Raw genomic sequence first — 22,155 nt, forward strand, 5'->3', positions numbered from 1 at the left:
ACGCCCGCTGTCATAAATCAGCTGAGAGAAACTCTGAAAAAAGAGACAAACAAGCCCAGTCAGAATCAACTCACTGATGGATTCTCAGTTCACTCATTTTTTGCAATAAGTGCAACAGGAAAGCTGTAGAAGTCACAGTGCAAAAAATATAATGAAACCGAATTGCAAAAATGTTTATCCTTCAAAAATACATGGGATTAAAGAAGAAAAAATGTCCTTTAAAGGGGACATCCCTTTTTAAATCTAGCAATTGACATGCAAAATATTACTGATTATAAGGCTCTGTGCATTTATGGTGGTCCGGTAGTGAGCACTACTGGGGTCCTTGGTCTGAATTGTGTGTTTTGGGCGCTGATGACTTGTTTTATTGAGAATGGAGCGGTTCTGGATACAATGACTACTGCTCTGCTGTAAATTCAGGAATGTGATGATATTCACACTTTTGGAGCGCACTTAGGCGACATATATTGGTAGTTGGGGGTCTCTACAACCGATGATTAGTATGGGACCGCCCTCCGCTCTGTGCTGTTACCATTGTTGTCAGCCATGTTTCACTCACTCTTGAGGGGGCAGAATTGTGAATCCCCCGCTGCATTGTGACCTCCATCCAGTCTCCGCTCCTCCTCTGTGTGTTCAGCTTTTCCACATTTCCTCATAGCTTTTACTTCCGATCACTTCTTCCATTTAACCCCTTCCTTTACACTAACGATGCCATTCTTTTTGTATCCTCTATGTGAAGGAAGTGTTCTGTACATTTTTTTCCCTCCATGTTTTGACCTCATGGTATATCAAATAACCATGCTTCCATTGTTCACATCAATTTTTGTTTTTTCGATTTATTGCACAGCACTTGCTCTGAAATTTGGGGACTGAGTACACCAAATACCATAGATCAGTGGGATACCACAGCCCTTTACAGCTTCTCTGAACAAACCAGGTGAATATTTTGCACTCTGTCGCATAGAGCTCTGGGAGGGGGGAGAGGGGCTAGACATGGACCGCAGGATGCTGCTTCTTCTCAAATCAATTTACAATTACATTTCTGGATGTCTAATTTTATTTTTTTACTTTTGTGTTTTTGTTTTATTTACTGACATTTTGACCAATGAAATCTGATTTTAGAGTGTAAGTGTTGGTCTTGCCCAGCGGAAATGGCCAATAACCAATATTGGGGAGCGGCCGACATCACGAAGGCATGCTTCTCCAATGTAAATGGCCAGTGGTGTCGTGAGCATTCACCCCCTTCCTCCGGGCCGGACAACATGTACATTGTAAAGCCATATACTTTAGTTAACATCATGTATTGCACAAACTGACCCCAAGCTTAGCCTAAGAGATATTGTCCGATCCATCCATCCACGGTTCTTTTGTCAGCCATTCTGTATTGATTGAGGAGCCTGAGAATTTACATTCAAGTTCCACGCTTCAAACAATACTAGATATTCTCTTGGTTCATGTTATTTATTTTCTGTTTGTGTCATTATTTTGTCCATTTCACAACCATTTACATCTGCATTTGTGTATGTACATATGCAGTTAGTGTTCGTGGTCTGTTGTGTGGAAAGCAAACTGGAGGAGGGTTTAATAAAGGAAATGTTCACTATTGAGCACCATATTACAGTGTAAGTCTGCAATCTACTTAAAAAGTTGAATTCATTGCTTATCCTGTATTATACTCCAGAGCTGCACTCACTATTCTGCTGGTGCAGTTTCTGTGTACATACATTACATTACTGATCCTGGACTGATCCTGAGTTACATTCTGTATTATACTCCAGAGCTGCACTCACTATTCTGCTGGTGCAGTCACTGTGTACATACATTACATTACTGATCCTGTACTGATCCTGAGTTACATCCTGTATTATACTCCAGAGCTGCACTCACTATTCTGCTGGTGCAGTCACTGTGTACATACATTACATTACTGATCCTGTACTGATCCTGAGTTACATTCTGTATTATACTCCAGAGCTGCACTCACTATTCTGCTGGTGCAGTCACTGTGTACATACATTACATTACTGATCCTGAGTTACATTCTGTATTATACTCCAGAGCTGCACTCACTATTCTGCTGGTGCAGTCACTGTGTACATACATTACATTACTGATCCTGAGTTACATCCTGTATTATACTCCAGAGCTGCACTCACTATTCTGCTGGTGCAGTCACTTTGTACATACATTACATTACTGATCCTGTACTGATCCTGAGTTACATTCTGTATTATACTCCAGAGCTGCACTCACTATTCTGCTGGTGCAGTCACTGTGTACATACATTACTGATCCTGAGTTACAGAATAGTGAGTGCAGCTCTGGAGTATAATACAGGATCAGTAATGTGTATATACACAGGGACTCCACCAGCAGAATAGTGAGTGCAGCTGTTGGGTATAATACAGGATAAGTAATGTAATGTGACAACTTTTTACGTAGATTTCTTGCGTGTAAGATGGTGGTCAGCGGTGGACACGCTGTAGATGGGGCATAATAAATGTATGTTATTTCGGCTGCTATTTTGCTTCTCCCTAATGCATACTGCGGCTGATACTTTCTGCTCTTATACTAGTTGGACTTGTGATGAGTTTAGGTGACGGTTAGTGTAGTACAGATAGGGGGCGCTATAGGTACAGTCCTGACTTTTTCTCTTCGGGATGGTTCTGCTGTGCAATATGCTGCCTCCTGTAAACATTAGGATACATGTCAGTGTCTCGCTTTTTTACGGCTTTGCTTATGTTTTTGCTCTGTTTTTTCCAGCGCTGCTGCCGTCTTTGTGTTTGCATGATGATCTAGCATCCGTTTTGCTGCAGCTTCTCTCTACGCTTGGTTATAACCTCAGCTGCTACAGTCTCGAGTGTATCTTCATTTTTATTTTTCTGCCTCTCAACTAATTGTCTTACCGCCAGGTGTATGTGCTGTGTGTCAGTGGTGGGTACATTCACCCGCACCCTGTGCCTCCTCGTCTCGGTGAATGCTGATCTAGCTCCTGCTTTCTCTGTGCACTCTCTCTGCTGTAATCTTCCATCTTCTCCTCTTGCTTCAGTGTTTGCACACGTAATGTAATGATATCGTTTAAAGCTTTCATTTGTTTTTGTTTTTTTCTTTTTTTTTTTCTCCCTAAAATTCATTATTCCTCTGCCCAGGTCTCTAGATGGCCGCCTTCAAGTGTCCCACCGCAAGGGTTTACCACACGTTATTTACTGTCGTCTCTGGCGCTGGCCGGACCTTCATAGTCATCATGAACTGAAGGCTATTGAAAATTGTGAATATGCTTTTAATCTTAAGAAAGATGAAGTTTGTGTCAACCCTTATCACTATCAGAGGGTGGAGACTCCAGGTAAGTACAAGGTTACACTTTCTTTTTGTTTTATTTTAGGTTCACTACTACACCCCTGCAATGACTGTCGAGTCTCTGGTCTGTCTGCCAGAGCTGACTGGGGGGACACGACAAAGTGGTCCCTGGGTACAATAAAATTTTCCCAGAAATGTCAAGTAAATTACCTTTATTCCATCAAGTCTTGCGAAGCCCTACACTAGACACAATGTCATACATACATACATACATACCTCAAAAAAAATAAAGGGAACACTCAAATAACACATCCTAGATCTTAATGAATGAAATAGTCTCATTGAATACTTTGTTCTGTACAAAGTTGAATGTGCTGACAACAAAATCACACAAACATCATCAATGGAAATCAAATTTATTATCCAATGGAGGCCTGGATTTGGAGTCACCCCCAAACTTAAAGTGGCCAGGTGATGCAAATTTCCCTGCTTTATAAATACCCTGCCTCTAACCTAGTGCCAAAAAACAACAGCAATGGGTTCCTTTAAGCAGCTGCCTAGCACTCTGAAAATGAAAATGGTGGAGGCCCACAAAGCAGGAGAAGGCTTATTAGAAGATAGCAAAGCGTTTTCAAGTTGCCCTTTCCTCAGTTCAAAATGTAATTAAGAAATGGCAGTTAACAGGAACAGTGGAGGTCAAGATAAGGTCTGGAAGACCAAGCAACATTTCAATGAGAGCTGCTCGTAGGATTGCTAGAGAGGCAAATCAGAGCCCCCGCTTGACTGCAAAAGACCTTCAGAAAGATTTAGCAGACTCTGGAGTTGTGGTACTTTATTCTACTGTTCAGAGACACTTGCACAAATATGACCTTCATGAAAGAGTCATCAGAAGAAATCCTCTCCTGCGTCCTCACCATAAAATTCATTGTCAGAAGTATGCAAAAGAACATCTAAACAAGCCTGATGCATTTTGGAAACAAGTCCTGTGGGCCGATGAGGATAAAATATATCTCTTTGGCCACAATGATCGAAGGTATGTGTAGAGAAAAAGGGCAGAGAATTTCAGGAAAAGAACTTCTCGCCATCCATTAAGCATGGGGGTGGATCAATCATGCCTTGGGATTGTGTTGCAGCCAATGGCACGGGGAACATTTCACGGGTAGAGAAGAATGAATTCAATGAAATTTCAACAAATTCTTGATGCAAACATAACACCATCTGTAAAAAAGCTGAAGTTGAAAAGAGGATGATTCTACAAATGGATAATGATCCTAAACACACGTCAAAATACACAATAGATGACCTCAAAAGGTGTTAGCTGAACCTTTTTACAATGGCCCTCACAGTCCCTTGATCTGAACATCATTGAAAATCTGTAGCTAGGCCTCAAAATAATCAGTGCATGCAAGACGACCCAGGAATTTCACAGAACTGGAAGAATGGATGAAAATCCCTCAAGCAAGAATTGAAAGACTTGTCTGGCTACAAAAAACATTTTATAAGCTGTGATGGTTGCAAAATACATATAGATAAAGGAGAGATGTAAGTCATGTTTGAGCACGTCATGTGATTGTGGAAGACAAAATGGTCACCATTAGTATCCATGAAGGGAGGGTATACAAAACGAAAGGTGTAAATAGGGCGAGTATGTTTGGACATTACAGTAAGAGTAATGGAGAAGGTGGATGCGCACGTTGCTGGGTTCTGCTATGATGTGCACGACTATTCTTTGGACAAATATATATATAATGCAATATGCAGCCACTGTCCTCGTCCCCCAGCTTGTTCATGCCACACGAAACCGGGAGAGATGCTATGCGCAACAGGGCGCCTGGATGCAGCATTTCTCTAAATCATGGACTCTAAGAGATAAATAGCGTAGTCGAAATCCAATAAAGGTTGTTTATTGCAATATGTCTGAAACGCAACGCATTTCTGAGCTCCAGATATTCCACTTTATCAAGTGGCAGAGACTGGGATAAAGAACCTTTTTTATTGGGTTTTGAATACAATAGTCATTCCTTAGTGCGCCTATAACCTGTCCATGATTTGTAGGGACACCACATCCAGGCGCCCTAGCCCGCATACCTTTTTGACATCCAAACACTTCTGATTTCAGCAAACTACTGCACGAACAGCATTAGTTCACGTCCACCGCTCAATTTCTCCCCATTGTGTAGCCAGTATAGTTGGTTTTCTATGGTATACAACATCCTATAGGGTTCCCCACAGGTAGAAGTTGAGGGGTGCCTTAAATAAATGGTTTAATTAAAACCTTGGATGGCAAACCACACCAAACATTGAGCCGCTTTATCCACATGAAATTGAGTATTATTTGGAGCCCAATAAACTGAATTATGACAAAAGGAGCTGCTGGATGTCCCATCACAGAAAAACGTACTCTGGTATCCGCAGCCCTCCGATGCATGGAGTGACGGGCGCATTCGTGATCAGTCTCTTGCATTCAGCTCCTCCTGGCCTCAGTATTTCAGCTAGGGAAGAAGCAGGGGTTGAGTTTAGGACATGTAGTTTCTTGTTCTGGCAAACTGAGAGGGTCCCATCATTGGCACATACATGGTCTTTGTTGAACCTGGGGTCCGTGGTCTCGTGCCATCAGTGCTCATGGTCGCTGATCGCAGTGATTAGATGTAGAAAGTGAAGTTGTCATTGTACACGGTGACGGAATAATGTTTTTTTTTTTTTTTTTTGCAGTTTTACCGCCTGTACTGGTTCCGCGACACACTGAGATATTAACAGAACTTCCTCCACTTGACGACTACACGCATTCCATTCCGGAGAACACTAACTTTCCTGCAGGAATCGAGCCCCAGAGCAACTACATACCCGGTGAGTGCATCAGCTTCTGTGTAATATACACAGCGATCGTGTGTCTTATGGAAACCTCTGCTCTAAGAAATGATATGTGGAGTCCAATCTCCTGGAAAGCCTGCTTAAGAAGCTGGTGGTAACCACCACACTGTTATTACAGCACGAGGTTGGCACAGGTTGGTACCCTTGGAGCAGTTGAGTTTAAAGACTCCCAACCGTTAACCCCCTTAGATGCCATATTTAATAGCGTTCACAGCACCTAAGGGGGTTTTACAGGCTGCAATGCCAGATGAGTTGCCACTTCACTCTTGTGAATCAAATACCCTTTGGTCAGTCGTGAGCCTGTTATTTTTCTTTATTACCCACCTGCTTTACTACTTTCTACTAATCTGCCGGCTCATTAATAAGGGCAAATTAAAACCTTCATATCCCTTTCAAAAGGTCCTATCAATTTTTACAAATTTTTGCAAAATGTGTTGTAAGCGCAGCGCTGCTCTTGTGGTATCATTATTATGGGATTTCTGGCTGTTGGATTTTTGTTTAGCCAGTAACTAATTATTTTGTCTTCTGCAGAAACGCCACCTCCAGGATACATTAGTGAAGATGGCGAGACAAGCGATCAGCAACTTAACCAAAGCATGGACACAGGTATCCAAACCTCTGGGGGGGGGGGGCTGCTATAGATTTATCATTATGGTATTTCAATTTCTATAAAGTGCAGTTGAATTGAGGTGAAATTCCAGCGGACAGACGTCTTTCTGACAACGCAGAAGCCGGCCAGTGATGAACTAGAGACTAATGTAGTCTTTCTATCACATCTGTGCTAAACGTGTCCATCAAATAATATGAAATGTTTCCCCTAAAAAATATCCAATGTATGTAAATGTTACTGCTGGTTACCACTTGTGTTTTGTTTATTTGCAGGCTCTCCAGCCGAACTTTCTCCTAGTACACTTTCTCCAGTCAATCATAACCTGGGTAAGTCTTAAATGTAGTAACTTGGACTTAAAGGAGTTGTCCAAGATGATGGAAAAAAAGCTGCAGATAACAATACATCTAAAATAATAAAATCCATACACTCGCCCTTTTAATGTCAGCAATTCCAACGAAGCTTTCCCCAATACTTCCCACTTGTCTTCAGTTCACTGCAGAGGTCATGTCCCGTATACCCCACGTTAGCACTTCAGCCAATCACTTCCCACGTTTTTTTATTGATGTATTCCAACCAGGCTGCATCAGTCACATGGAGTATATGCTCATGACCGAAAGTGTTGTCACCCTTGAAATTGTTCCAGAAAATATAGTATTTCTCCCTGAAAATAATTGTAGTTACACATGTTTTGTTATACACATTTATTTCCTTTGTGTGTATTGGAACACAAAAAAAAACAGAGAAAAAAAAAATTGAACATAATTTCACACAACACCCCCAAAAATGGACCTCACAAAATTGTTGCCACCTTTCAAAAATTGTGGGTAAACAACTTTGTTTCGAGAATTGTGATGCTCGTTCAAACTCACCTGTGGCATGAAACTGGTGTGGGCAATATGAAACTCACACCTGAAACCAGATACAAAGGGGAGAAGTTGAGTCAATCTCTGCATTGTGTGTCTGTGTGTGCCACACTAAGCATGGAAAACAGAAAGAGAAGAGAACTGTCTTGAGGACTTGAGAACCAAAATTGTTGAAAAATATCAACATTCTCAAGGTTACAAGGCCATCTCCAGAGATCTTAATGTTTCTTTGTCCACTGTGCGTCACATAATTAAGAAGTTTACAACCCATGGCACTGTAGCTAATATCCCTCGACGGCAGAAAAAAATCATGAAACGCTGGATAGTTCTGATGCGGGATTAGCAGCCCCAATCAAGTTCCAAAGAAATTCAAGTTGTCCTGTAGGCTTGGGGTGCATCAGGGTCAGCGAGAACTGTCCGTCCACATTTGAATGAAGTGAAATGCTGTGGCAGGAGACAGACCCAGGAGGACCCCACTTCTGACACACAGAGACCTAAAAAAGCTAGACAATTGAAGTTTGCCAAAATGTACATGAGTAAGCCAAAATCCTTCTGGGAGAATATCTTGTGGACAAATAAGACCAAGATGGCGCTTTTTAGTAAAGCACAAACGGAATGAGGCCTACAAAGAAAAGAACACAGTACCTACAGTCAAATATGGTGGAGGTTCAAAGATGTTTTGTTGTGGTTCTGCTGTCTCTGGCACTGGGTGCCTTTACTGTGTGCAAAGCGTCATGACATCTGAAGATTACCAAAGGATTCTGGATCGCAATGTACTGACCAGTGTCAGAAAGCTGGGTTTGTTTCCTAGGTCATGGGTCTTCCTGCAGGACAGTGATCCCAAACATACTTAAAGAAGCCCCCAGAAATGGATGCAAACAAAACGCTGGAGAGTTCTGAAGTGGCAGCAATGAGTCCAGATCTAAATCCCATTGAACACTTGTGGAGAGATCTTAAAACTGCTGTTGGGAGAAGACGCCTTCACATATGAGAGACCTGGAGCAGTTTGCAAAAGAAGAGTCGTCCACAATTCCAGTTGAGAGGAGTAAGAAGCTTGTTGATGGTTCTAGGAAGCGATTGATTGCAGTTATTTATTCCAAAGGGTGTGCAACCAAATATTAAGTTGAAGGTGCCAACAATTGTGGGGTTTTGTGTGAAATGATATCCAATTTGCCTTTTTTTTTTTCCTTATTTTCCTTCTGGTGTTCTAATAAACATGTGTACAACAAAACATGTGTAATTGCAATAATTTTCTGGGAGAAATATTTCATTTTCTGCAACAATTTCAAGGGTGCCAACACTTTCCGCCATAACTGTATATGGGATGTGGCGTTAAAACAAGGCAGAGTAAAATAGTAGGAGTATTTTCAATTATTTTTAGATGTGCTGCTGCCTGTCTTCAGCTTTTTAATCTACATATTTGTGGTCTCAGAAAATAGAAGTTTTTTTGAAGGTTATTCTAGGCAGTAAATGATCACCTACACAATGCATAGCTGACAGCTGTTGGATCCGAGTAGGGCCCCCCAGATGGGCCCCCTAAGGATTTCCAGAACAAGGGTCTTGTGTCCGCTATTCTCCCGTGGCTGCAAGTCCGCTTTTAGGATGAGTTTAGTGGACTGGATGGTGTGCCATACCACTCCACTCAGATATCTGTGGCACTGAGGAACTTATCCACGGCTGTCTTTACATCTTCAGTTCCACGGAGTCTGGAGGCCGTGGCAGGGTGTAAGCGTGTAAGGCTTTTTTTGCTCAGCAGTTCCCACCTTCTTTGTTTGTGCCTTCTCTTTGATTTGACTTTAATGCCATTTCTCTATTTTTCATTTTCTTACAGATTTGCAGCCCGTCACTTACTCTGAGCCGGCTTTCTGGTGCTCAATAGCTTATTATGAGCTGAACCAGCGAGTGGGGGAAACCTTTCACGCATCACAGCCTTCACTCACAGTGGACGGCTTCACAGATCCATCAAATTCAGAGAGATTCTGTTTAGGTTTACTGTCAAACGTGAACCGGAACGCCACGGTGGAAATGACTCGACGCCATATAGGTAATATCGTCAGCTACAAGTGGAGAAACCCAAGTAGTATTTATTTTATTTTTTTGTGTTTTTTATTTTTTTAAATTTCCCTTATAAATACAGTGTTCTCTGTTTTTACAGGAAGAGGAGTACGGTTGTATTACATTGGGGGAGAAGTATTTGCAGAGTGCCTAAGTGATAGTGCTATATTTGTCCAGAGTCCTAATTGTAACCAGCGGTATGGTTGGCATCCTGCGACTGTGTGTAAGATTCCACCAGGTAAGTTCGGCGCCACTTTACATATGAAGCACTAAGGAAAAAAAAAAAAAGGATTAATGGAACCTAGAAGTGAGTGGAAAAGGGTCTACAGGATTGACTTTCCTGATGCAAACAGGCTTGTAGTCATTTTGAAGAGTAAAAGAAGGGGGGTAACTGTCCAATGTCATAGAAAATATTAAGAATTTCTCCAAACCCATCACCTCCCCCCTTATACTATTTATCAAGGGAACGAGCTGAGGCTCTGGCCAGCTGCTTCTATGCAAATCGCCGTACACAGGATAGGTGGCAAGCTCAATTGTCCATTTTAATTAGCATACGAATGTAGTCCTAGTAGCACAGGCCTGTGATACATATACACCTGGGTGAGGAGGATGCAGCTCCTAGCTTCAAAAGAATTCTCTCACCCCCAGGGCATCCCCATTTGCACATATGTTCAATCTGCAGTCTTGCCAGCACCGACATGAAATATGGAATATCGGAAGTTCTATACTTCCGATAATAATGGGGCACATATATTTTAGCGGCAGGGTCAGCTAAGGAACAATACTCATATTTTTCCGGATCTGTGAGCCTTTCCTTTGAGCTGTGGCGCAAAAGTACCGAAATAACGGATCGCAGCTATGCCATGTGTGGTCTCTAAAGAAGGGTAAATTCGTAATAGAAAATATGGTATCACTTGCGAGCTTCTGCGATCAACCAGCGAGGAATTATCGCAGAAGTTAGATATTTTTATAAAACCATGAAGGGCGGAGACCACACACGTGAGGTCATCGCAGGAGAGTGTGTGGGCAGGTCCCCCCTATGGCATAAAAGATCTAGCTGAAGATTGATCTGTACTCATTGCTGGGAGATATTTATTCTATAAGCAAGGGGTCCTGTTCGATAACGGTCAAATCAATTGGAGCGCCTCCCCTCCAGCTAAACTGAATCGTCTCTGCGAACTGTATAGTAAGTTCTTCTTTAATCCATATTTATTTTGTGTAACTATATTCTGTACTGTATTGTCTCCCATTGTAAAACCTTTTGTATATTTTTCCTAAACACTGCCTCCCTTTTGGATTAAATATAAAATGTATTAGTTCTGTTTCTTGTGCTCTGTAATCGTTCCCTCCCCTGAAGACATACGCTGCCAGAACGCAGGCGTCCGATCAGGCCTGCATTATATTTTTAAACTGATCGGTGGTGGCAGCGAAAAATCGCAATCGGGCTGCCGTGAACCAGGCAGTGACCGTTCAGGGGCATGTACACATATTCCATGCGTTGGCATCCGGAGGTGTGTACGCCATACGCTCACTGGTCGATTGCTGATAGCTACGTAGTGAGTAATCAGGATTGTGTGCACGCGAATCCCTGACAATTCTGACAAAGTGATGGCAGCAGTGGGATATTGTGTGATCCTGCCGGTGTCGTTCCTGACATCCAACTTCCATCTACTTTTAGATATACACAGTCTCAAAGAGTCAGGCTTTTGTATGGGTATGGGACATGATAATCCTGGTCTTTTATTAAATTCCGCTGCAGGATTTTGCCTTCAAGTACAAAGTTGAAATAGAAAAGGGGGTAAATGGTTGATCTCTTGGGGCACGTTTTATGATTTTTTATTTTTTTATTTTTTTTTTATAATTCGCTTTAGTATATTTTGTGCATTTTTTTTTTTCCTTTTGCTTTTCATTTGCTAATTATACTTCACACGAAGTTTTCCACAAGGTGGAAACTGCTAAACAACAACTAAGTAAAAGCTTTCATTACAATTTTTAGATTCTCCACTTATTTGTCTTTTTTTTTTTTTTTTTTTTTTAAATCTTTTCTCTTAGGCTGCAACTTGAAGATTTTCAATAACCAAGAATTTGCTGCCCTCCTCGCTCAGTCTGTGAACCAGGGCTTTGAAGCAGTTTACCAATTAACCAGAATGTGCACCATCAGAATGAGCTTTGTAAAGGGCTGGGGTGCCGAATACAGGTGGGTAAACGGGCAGGAAGTCCTTTACAATCCATCGCTGTTGGCACTAAAGAAAATGCTAGGAAGCTAAGTAGAGTTTTATCCAATTCCAAATTTAAATTAATTAAAAAAAAAAAAAAAAAAAAAAAAAGGGTTATGCTAACCTGGTAATGTTGTGATCACGCAACAATTAGAGGGCATGTAATCCCAGCCGCTGTAGGTCTGCGGTTGTCCTGGGACCAGGTACAGATTTGCAGAAGGAATAATTGTGGAAATTCTGCGCTGCTGGTGAACGAAGGGCAATTGCAGGTACACACAAAAAGGGTATGTGTTTTTTTTTTTTTTTTTTATTAATGTCTACGTGTTTCAAAGTAACTTGCTTCTTCCACAGGCAAGTAAACAGGATACAGACACATTTATACTCATGGATTTTCAAATTGTCATCAAGAGGGACACATGATTTGTCAAAGTTCATCATGACCATTTCAATTAACCACTTGCATTAGTTGAAATGGTCATGATGAACTCTGACACGTCACCTGTCCCTCTTGGCGCTATAATTTGAAAATCCATCAGTATAAATGTCTGTATCCTGTTTGCTTCTTCCTCAGGACAAAAACTCCGGGCAATTAAGTTACTTCGAAACGCGTAGACATTTAATAAAAAAAAAACCAAAACAGCATACCCTTCTTGTGTGTACCTGGAATTGCGTGAAATTTCCACAACTATTCCTTCTGCAAAAAAAAAACTTTCAAAAAACTGGCACCTGTCAGTATGATCTACTTTCCTAAGCCGTCTATATGGGCATGAAGAAATGAATGAAGGCGTTGGACTGCTTCGGAGGGTTCAGCCTACTGACAGATCCCTACATGATTATTGTGAATACACGTTTGTAATATTTACACACATGCCACGTGGCACGGAATCAATCCGCAGCAATAAAGATTAAATCCGTGACACATGCCCAGGTCCCACGGATACCCTGAATATATTGGTGCACATTGGCACACATCTCCGAACCCACCTGTGCCAATTTTAGGTAGATGTCAGGAGGCGCACGGGCATTAAAGGGCTTTTCGAAGTGCATTGCATGGGAGCAATGTTGGGGAACTTCATCTGGCCAGATCCAGTGATCCGCTCAGCTTCACAGCATCGCTTGCAAAGCCCTGTGGAGAAGAGCTTGGAATCACAGCGCTCCTTCTGTAAGAGACAAGCTGCAAGGGTGGACAGTAACCTAGGCAACAATCAGTAAACAAAATTAAAAATCCCTCCATAAGAGCTGTCTATGGGCCCCAATTAACAAAATGAAGTTCAAATGAGCGCCCTTCTAGCCTCCGTTGTGGTGGTATAAATCGATTGTCTTTTTCCTGCTGTATCGAATAGCATAGTCTTTTTCTGTGCTAGTCCATACAGAGGTATCCAGTAATACGTGTATCATGGCACACATTTTCCCACTATGGGAGCTTACAGGAAAACGTTTGCCACTGTCAGTTATACGCTATAATATTTTGTGTGGGTCCTCTGATCCTTTATCCATTTTTTTTTTCTTCCTGCCTCAAATAATAACGATAACAGCTCTAACTATAAAAACAAAGGAGGACTTTGTCAAATCAGTTATTCCATTTTCCTGCAGCACCTCCGCAGGAGAAATGAAGCATTGCACCGTTTCCAATAAAGTCGTTTGATTGTCCATACAATGTTGCTGAGTCCTGCAGAGAGAGGGACCTTCTCTGTAGAAAATTAAACAGCTATTCCCAAAATAACAAGTTTCCCCATATCCTTATAGGATCGGGGATGACTTGCTGGTCACCGGTGATTTGACTGTTTGGATCCCCCAGTGATCCCGAGGTCTGGAATCTGTAGTCCTGTACTGAATGGAGGCGAGATGCACATGCTCTGCATATATTTATTGTCTATGGGACGGCTAAAGAAAGAAGAGTTCAGCGCATGGCCGTTTCCAGCAGTCCCATAGTCAATGAACTGAGTGGTAGCCGAGCACGTGCACCTTGCCTCTATTTATTGCCCCATTATTGGGATCGTTGAGGGTCCCAACAGTCAGACCCCCAGGTATCAGCAAGTTCTTCCCAATTCTATGCATAGAGGGAATAACTTATTTTGGAAATACCCTGTAAATAGGGTACCTTCCTTTATTAACCCTTTAAATTGCACCATAGTTTCCCTCCTTGTCCTCTGGTCCTTAGGCTGTGCCTGGTACTGTATCTTTTCCCATTCAGGTGATAGAATACCAGAAGTAGGCCATGAGCATATTTCCACATCTTTGTGCCGCTCTTTTTCTCTAGTTTTAGTCACTGTGCCGTACACATTTTCTTGCTGTGGCCTTGCGATCGGTGCTCTGTCCTTACGTCTTTTTGTACCTTCTTTTGCAGGCGGCAGACAGTCACAAGCACTCCGTGTTGGATTGAGCTTCACCTGAATGGACCTTTGCAATGGTTGGACAAAGTGTTGACTCAGATGGGTTCTCCTTCAGTCCGTTGTTCCAGCATGTCCTAATGGGGGACCCCTCCAATTTTTTTTTTTTTTTTTTTTTTTTCCCCCCTCGTTTTTTTGTTTTCCTTCTTTACCATACAACCTACGGGTTCTAACCTGGAAGTCCTGACAACAGACTTTACAGTACAGCTCGTCTGTTATAGTATTCGTGTATGGTCCCCCATGAACTGTTTACAATGTTAAAAAAAAAAGAGAAAATACCAAGAAAGCAGCACTTGAGGTCCCATCAGTGTCGAAAGCACCTTGTTTTATGAACATACCTCCCTCCCCCCTAGAAGAAAGTGCCGTGTGAAGTCACTCCTTACTGGGAAGCTTTTTATTTTAAAAGGACTTTTAATGTATTACCGGGCATATAGCGCAAGTGTCCAGATGGTTTAATAATAACATGAGTAGCCCCATTACATATTTGTCATGTATAGTTAATCTTTTTTTTTTTTTTTTTTGCTCTTTTTAGATATCAGATAGGGTTTGTCTGCTTTCTTATTTTAGTGTTTTTAATTTTTCTTTTTCTTTTCCATAAATCCAAACATGGGTTAAATTTTTATTTTCCATTATTAATATATCCTAATTATTATTTTTTTTTCACGTATTTTACAAGTTGCCCTTGTCATGTTGCATCCGCTTGCTCAATTTCAATTTGTCCCGTATTTCCCCGCCTTAAGCAGCTTTCAGACAACGATCAGCGACTACTTTGGAAAGATTTGCAACTTTTTTTTTCATTTTTTTTTTTTTTTTTACGCTTTCGCAGAACGTTCAGATGGCAGAAATAGATTTCATTATTTTATTTTTTAAGTGCATGTTATTTTGAACCCTTGGACACTACATTTTGCACCCTATAAAAAAAAAAAAATTTTTTTTTTAGAATTATGTTACGGACATGCAAGGTTAGGGATGGGTGGGGGTCAAAGGTCGTGTAGTAAAGGGTACTCAGAATTAAGTGTACATCTTCTTAACATACAGTACTTGTTCTGTAGCTGTCTGTCATCCTTTTATACACGTGACGGTGTCAGACTTGCCTTTCTTCTCTCTCTCTCTCGCCATCACCATGGACTGTATCAGTGACACTAGCGTACTTTGTGAGTACCTCTAGTGAAAAAAAAATCATAGGTTGTTTTTCCAGAACAAATCAGCGGCCAGGCAGTTTAACGATGCCTCACGGTTGGCAATACTCTGGGTCAGATTGCGAGGTTTCCGACTACAAGCTAACAAATCGGACGCCGCGGCCGAGAATGCCTTGCGTCCCGTTACGGGCGCCGAACCTGAGAACGTCCCCCTTCCTTTTCCTCTGCTGTTCTGCCTATAGCGCAGCTCCAAAACCAAAAAAAAAATAAAATAAAAAAAAAAATCACACTGATGTTAAACACAACGCCAAACCATTGACTCGTAACTGGCAAAGCATTTAACATTTGTGAACTAGTTTTACCAGTAGATCGGTGTATTGGTAGAACTCGTGAACTTGACGTAAGCTTTGTGCGTGTTGCATTTGCAGAGTATGTGAATACACTAATAAAAAAAAAAAAAATCAATTCTCACGTGGTGTGCTTGTGGTGGTGGTGTTTCTTACGGTCACGTTTTTGAGCAATATTGCTTTGTTTGCACTTTATAAGGTTCGTTAAAGGGGTATTCCAACAAATTGGCAAAACTTTACCACCAATAATCACAGTCAGGGTCACAGAGTGCATATTGGCATCATGTGATTTTTACATAGGGCTGCAGAATTGTTTAACTGCTTCCCCAATTTTTTCCCCCCATTTTCTTCCAAGAGGCATTTTTAGAACTTTTTTTTAAAAAAAATTAACTATCCACAAAGCAGTACGAGGTCTTTTTTTTTTTTGCAAGACTAATTTTAGTTCTGAATGACTCCATCCATTTGTTTTCCCAATATAAATAAGCGAAAAAATTCCAAATGTAATAAAATGGTGAAGAAAAATAAAAAGCTATTCCGCAATTTTTGTTTTATTTGGTTTTATTTATTTTTTTTACGAATTTGTGTATTGCAAAACATCACCTAATAACATTTTTTTGAAAATCAATACAATTATTGCGATACTAAATTTAGTTGTTTTTAATTTTTTTTTTGATAAAAAAAACTAGAACTTGATTAAAAAAATATATATTGGTTTGCGATTTTTCTGAGACCCATAACTTTTTTTTTTTTTAAATCATTGGAGGGCTGTTTTGTTTTTTTTTGCATTTTTTTCTTTGTACAATTTTGAGGTACATACAATACAATTTTTTGATTGTTTTTTTTTTATTGTATTATTTGGAACAATGCGCTGACTCAAGTATTCTTTTTACTTGTTTTTTGTTAAACAATTTTAGATTTTGATAAATCATACCTTTGCAGATGCAACAATACCAGATTTTTTTTTTTTAGGAATAGGTAATAAAAAAAAAAAGTATATTACATTTTTAAATTATATTTTCCATTTTTTTTCTCCCCTTTTCCCTACAGTACTTGAACCTGCAAGTGTTTGATCGCTGGTTCAGTATAAAGCAATGCTGTAGTATTACAGCATATGGTAAAATTTAACAATCTCGTATGAAGTCTGGGCTTCATAGGAGCACTAAGATGGCGGCTCAGGTGCTTTTAGTAGGTCTCAGACTTACAAGGTAATCCATCGACGACACTGTGGCGCAAAAATGGCCGATGTCGGTGGCCGTAACAAGACACATGCATACCCTCTGATACCTGGACACATCAGCTGTTCCTCCCTGAATAACACCAATGCCACAAGGACTAGGCAAAGTCATTGGTGAGGCTAAGAAGCATTGCCCAACACCCTTTAAAAAGCCGGAGTTAGTCTTACCGGTAATTGTTTCCAGGAGTCCATCCTGACGGCACTATGGAGGTTGTCCTTCCGGTAAGACTAATGCCGGCTTTCCAGGACGTCCCTCCTGACGGCTCTATGGAGGGACCACAGCCTGTAAAACTTTCCGGCCGAAAGCCAACTGATGACCTGAACATCTAATTTATAATGTTTACAGAAGGTGCTTATGTTAGACCATGTGGCAGCACTACAGATTTGCTCCACCGAAGCCCAAGAGGTGGAAACTGCTCTGGTGGAATGGGCCTTCAGTTCCGTAGGGGGAGATCTATTTTCTGAATTATAGGCCCCCGAGATAGAAGTAATCCATCTGGCTATAGTCTGTTTTGAGGCTCTCCCCCCCCCCCTATTCTTACCCCCATATTGGACAAATAAATTTTGGTCCTGTCTCCAGCCTTTAGTAGCCTGAAGATAATTAATTACTGACTGTTTCACATCTAGGGAATGAAGAGACTGTTCTTTGGAGTTCCTAGGGTTTTGACAAAATAAGGGCAAAATCACTTCTTGATTAAGATTTTTGATGGAGACAACCTTTGGTCTAAAAGCTGGGTTAAAGCTAAGTACTATACGGTCATCTAAGATACAAAGATAAGGATCCTGAATAGAGAGGGCCTGTATTTCCCCTATTCTCTTCGTTATTGCCTCTGGGAATGCTGTTTTGAGGGACAGTTTTGCAATAGTAAAACCTTCCATTGGCTCATAAGGGTGTTTGCATAGAACGTTAAGGACCAAATTAAGATCCCAGGGAGCAAAAGATTTTCTTAATCTGGGTCTTAGTCTCTGGATGGCTTTAAGAAATCTGACCACCCACGGATGAGCTGATAAGGGATAGTCAAAAAATATACTTGGGGCCGAAACCTGAACTTTCAGTGTACTAGATCTCAATCCCTTATTAAATCCTGCCTGGAGGAAATCTAATATTTTAGGAATATTGGCGTGAGAAGAATCTATCCTTGTATTGCCACACTCAGAACAGAACCTTTTCTAGATTTTCATATAGATTGCAGAGGTGACTGGTTTCTTGCTTCGTAGATATTACTTGGTCAGAGAGACCCTGAGCCTTCAGGATCTCCCTTTCAGGATCCAGGCTGATAACTGGAGTCTCTTCAGATCGCGATGAACCACAGGGCCCTCGTTGAGGAGGTCCTCCTTTAAAGGCAGAAGAATAGGTTCGTCCTGTGCCATCTTCTTCAGCAGAGGAAGCCAACTCCTTTTCGGCCAGTAGGGTACCATTAGAAGGACTTTTGCTTGGTCCTCTTGAATTTTACGAAGAGTCTGTGATATCAATGCTATGGGAGGAAACGCATAGGCGGGGCTCAAGCCCCAGTTGTGATTCAAGGCGTCCACGCCCTCTGGTCTGTCTGCTGGATTTAGAGAAAAGAATCTTCTAACCTTTGCGTTTTGCCTCGTTGCAAAAAGGTCTATTTGGGGAAATCCCCAACGGAAACACAACTGCCGGAACACTTCGTTGTTTAGTTCCCATTCCGTCTGTAAGTATTTGTCTGCTCAGATAGTCCGCCATTCTGTTCTTGGTTCCTGCTAGATGGACCGGCGAAATAGAACTGATCGCTTTTTCTGCCTAGGAAAAAATCCTTGTGGCTAGGTCCTGAAGTGCTGGGTGCCTTGGGCCCCCCTGGTGCCGTAGGAAGGAAACTGCTGCCATGTTGTCTGATAAGATCTTCACGTGTTGATTCCTCAACCAAGCTTGGGTGCGCTTTAGCATCTCCCATATCGCGTGTAACTCTCTGTAATTGGATGAGCATGCCTGGACTTCTGCTGGCCAAGTACCCTGAAGAAACTCTCCCTGTAGATGTGCTCCCCATCCTGATCTGCTTGCGTCGGTGGTAATGGTGACACAAGGAGATGTTATCCACCGGATCCCTTTCTTTAGATTTTCTGGGTTGAACCACCAAATTAGTGATCTCCTTACTCTTGGGGATAAGCAGATCTCTCTGTCCAAGGTTATCTACCTTCTGTCCCAGGCAGATAGAACTTCCCTCTGAAGATCCCTTGAATGGAACTTGCTCCAGCGGACACAGGGAATGCAAGATGTTAGGGTGCCCAGTATCTTCATAGCCATCCTGATGGATTTCTGACCTTTTAGAAATCCCTGGACTCTGTCTCTTACCGTCCTCTGCTTTTCTTCTGGTAGGACAGATATTCTTGCTTCGGAATCCTGAAGTAACCCCAAAAATATCTTCCTGGTTCCCGGATTCAAATTTGATTTTTCCTGCTTGATGATCCAACCTAAATCCTGAAGAGTCGTAATGGCTATGCTCAGGTGACTCCGAAGTTCTTCTGAGCTGGCTATCAGAAGAAAGTCGTCCAGGTAAGGCATTATGATGATGTCCTTTTTCCTTAGGTAGGCAACTACTTCTGAAATCTACTTCGTGAAGACTCTCGGCGCTGACGCAAGGCCAAAAGGAAGGCACTGAAACTGAAAGTGGCAAGTTTTTCCCTGAGCCCTTATTGCAAAACGGAGATATTTTTGACAAAGGGGGTGAATGGCAACATGGTAATATGCATTTTTTAAGTCTATTGTACACATGAATGCATCTGTCTATCAAAGGTAGATAGTTGTTTTTATTGACTCCATCCTGAAACGTTTGTATTTTATCCAGTAGTTCAGGGGTTTTAAATTTATTTTCTTATGCGATTTTCCCGAGGGTTTCTTTATTGTAAACAATGTTGAATAATGCCCTCGACCCGTCTCCTGTAGGGGATCCGGCACTATAATTCCCAAATCCAGGAGGTCCTGAATTTCTGACTGCATGGGACAACTTAAAGACTGGAAGTGGGGGTCTGTTATACTGAAGCTTTCCGGTGGCGGGCGAATAAACTCTAGGGGAATATCCTTGGGGAAATATTAATACCCATGGGTCCCGAGTTACCCTTGCCCAACTTTTGGCGAAGTATCTGAGACGCCCCCCCCAGGTCCATGGCATCATTGCCTTTTGGACTCAGAACTGGAACCAAAAAGAGGGACTCTACCTCTACCACCTTTAGAGTAGCTCCATCTTCCAGTTTTTCCCTTCCCCCGATACTCCTGTCTCTGGGGCGGGCGGGATTTCTGAAAGGGCTGGTATTTTTTAGGTTTTTCCTCAGGGAATCCCTTTTTCTTATCTGAGGCCTTCTCCAAGATGTCATCTAGGATCGGCCCAAATACCCTTAAACCTGAAAATGGAATGGCACATAATTTATTTTTTGATTTGGACATCCTCCGACCACGTTTTCATCCAGATGGCCCGCCGGGCTGCATTAGACAATGTTATTACGGGCAGCAAACCTGACTGATTCAGCGGAAGCGTCCGCCATGAACCCCGTGGCCAATCTTAACAATGGGAGACCATCTATTATGTCCTCTCTGGGAGTCTTATTCCTGATATGTTCCTCCAGTTGGTAGATCCACTGAAGTGGCAGCTATGTTTGCCTTCATTATTGCCGCCGATGCTTCCCATGCTTTTAAGTAGCCCGTCAGCTTTCCGGTCCATCGGGTCTTTCAGACTTTGAAGAATCCTCGAAGGGAATAGATGTCTTTTTGGCTACCTTAGCCACTGGAACATCCAATTTTTGGAACCTCGTCCCAGAGTTTGATGTCCTCTGGCTCAAAGGGGAGTCGAAGTCTGAAATCTCAGGGCACCACCAGCCTTTTCTCTGCTTCTTCCCCCTCCTCCAAGATCATCTTTCGAATATGGTGGTTTACCGGAAAGACTGTCTCTGGATCCATAACCCACCAAACATCTCATCCTGTACCGTCTGATTTTTCTGGGTTTCTTCTCCCTGCATAGTGCTTCTTACAGCCTTCAGTAGTTTATCTGTATTTTCTGAAGAAAATAAATCTTTTGCCGATCTTTGGAGTGTCCGACACCATCTCCCCTTCTTCCTTCGGATCCGAGGAAAGGGACAGAATATCTTCCTCAGAACTTGCTTCCATTTCCTACCTGGGTCATTTGGCACGGGGACCCGGCTGAGTTGTAGGTGTGGGAATTAGGCTGGAAACCGAAACCTGCACCTCCTCTCTAATCATTGATCTCATTTCGGTTAGAAGGGTAGATCTTTCTTCCCTAACTATCTTTGAGGTGCAAGTTGCACATGGAGGTTTGCCAGAGTCGCCAAGCTTTGTTACATATGGCACATCTCCTAGACTTCCCTGATCCTTTATCCATGGTCGGGGTAGGTGTTGCCATGTCAGATACCGGGGACTGCTCCTTTGGGGCCTCAGACCTAGGTGTATCCGCCATGGTGCAGCTTTAACTCTGGGTCGCCCCTCCCCCCCCCCCTTTTTACGGACGCCAGGTAGCTTTTATCCTACCTTTGTCCTCATGTCTCCTAACACCTTGCGTTCCAGCTCGGAACGCAAGCCGGGACCGGAAGAAGATGGTTCGCGCGCCGGACGTCACCGGAAGTGCGCTGAACTTCTGCCACCCGCTCTCCATGTTATGAGCGGCGTCCCTGGCCGGCTCGAGCCGAGAGCCCCCGCTCTGGGGGAAGCGGCTTGAGACCTCAGGAGCTCCTCTGCTTGACTGGGACATGGCTGAGTAACCACACTTGGGGGGGGATGTCGGCCACCGGGCTTTTGACAGGGGAAGGAGAGGCTGGAACCCCCCCGATCCTCCTGGGCCCCAAGTAAGTTCTTTCTTCAGCGCTTCTCGCTCTCTGCTCTCGTACCTGTCCTTTACAGGGACAGGAAAAACACTGAAGAAAGGGTGGTGGGAGGGGCCTTTTAACCTCCCACATTTCCTGTCCCTGTATAGAATAGGAAGGACGACCTCCATAGTGCCGTCAGGTGGGACGTCCTGGAAAACAAAAATACAGGATACTCTCCTTGCAGATTTGGATTGGGACCTCTGCAAGAAAGAGAAGAAAAAAAAAACAAAACAATTATACAAAACACATTCTAAAGTCGTGGGAATATTTTTGACAGCTAACTGAATTGGTAATCCAGCT

The 22,155-nt window shown here is 42.3% G+C and overlaps 1 protein-coding gene across 3 annotated transcripts in view; it reads left to right on the forward strand.

Moving 5' to 3' along the window:
- SMAD2 (SMAD family member 2) overlaps positions 1–15,256 on the forward strand; it is a 37,398-nt gene extending 22,142 nt beyond the window's left edge. For 2 of the 3 annotated variants that reach the window (XM_073680495.1, XM_073680504.1), the window contains exons 3-11: positions 848–937; positions 3,150–3,343; positions 6,010–6,144; positions 6,700–6,774; positions 7,051–7,104; positions 9,473–9,685; positions 9,797–9,934; positions 11,749–11,893; positions 14,260–15,256. In XM_073680495.1, the coding sequence (XP_073536596.1) occupies positions 848–937; positions 3,150–3,343; positions 6,010–6,144; positions 6,700–6,774; positions 7,051–7,104; positions 9,473–9,685; positions 9,797–9,934; positions 11,749–11,893; positions 14,260–14,383 (1,168 nt within the window). In that variant the 3' untranslated portion in view covers positions 14,384–15,256. The remainder of the gene's footprint in view (positions 1–847; positions 938–3,149; positions 3,344–6,009; positions 6,145–6,699; positions 6,775–7,050; positions 7,105–9,472; positions 9,686–9,796; positions 9,935–11,748; positions 11,894–14,259) is intronic. The other variant, XM_073680511.1, reaches the window with a different exon arrangement.
- The last annotated feature ends 6,899 nt before the right edge of the window (positions 15,257–22,155 follow it).

Source organism: Phyllobates terribilis, unplaced genomic scaffold (genome assembly GCF_046119375.1).
Source record: "Phyllobates terribilis strain yellow unplaced genomic scaffold, ASM4611937v1 Scaffold_1__5_contigs__length_1240528914, whole genome shotgun sequence".
Taxonomy (NCBI): domain Eukaryota; kingdom Metazoa; phylum Chordata; class Amphibia; order Anura; family Dendrobatidae; genus Phyllobates; species Phyllobates terribilis.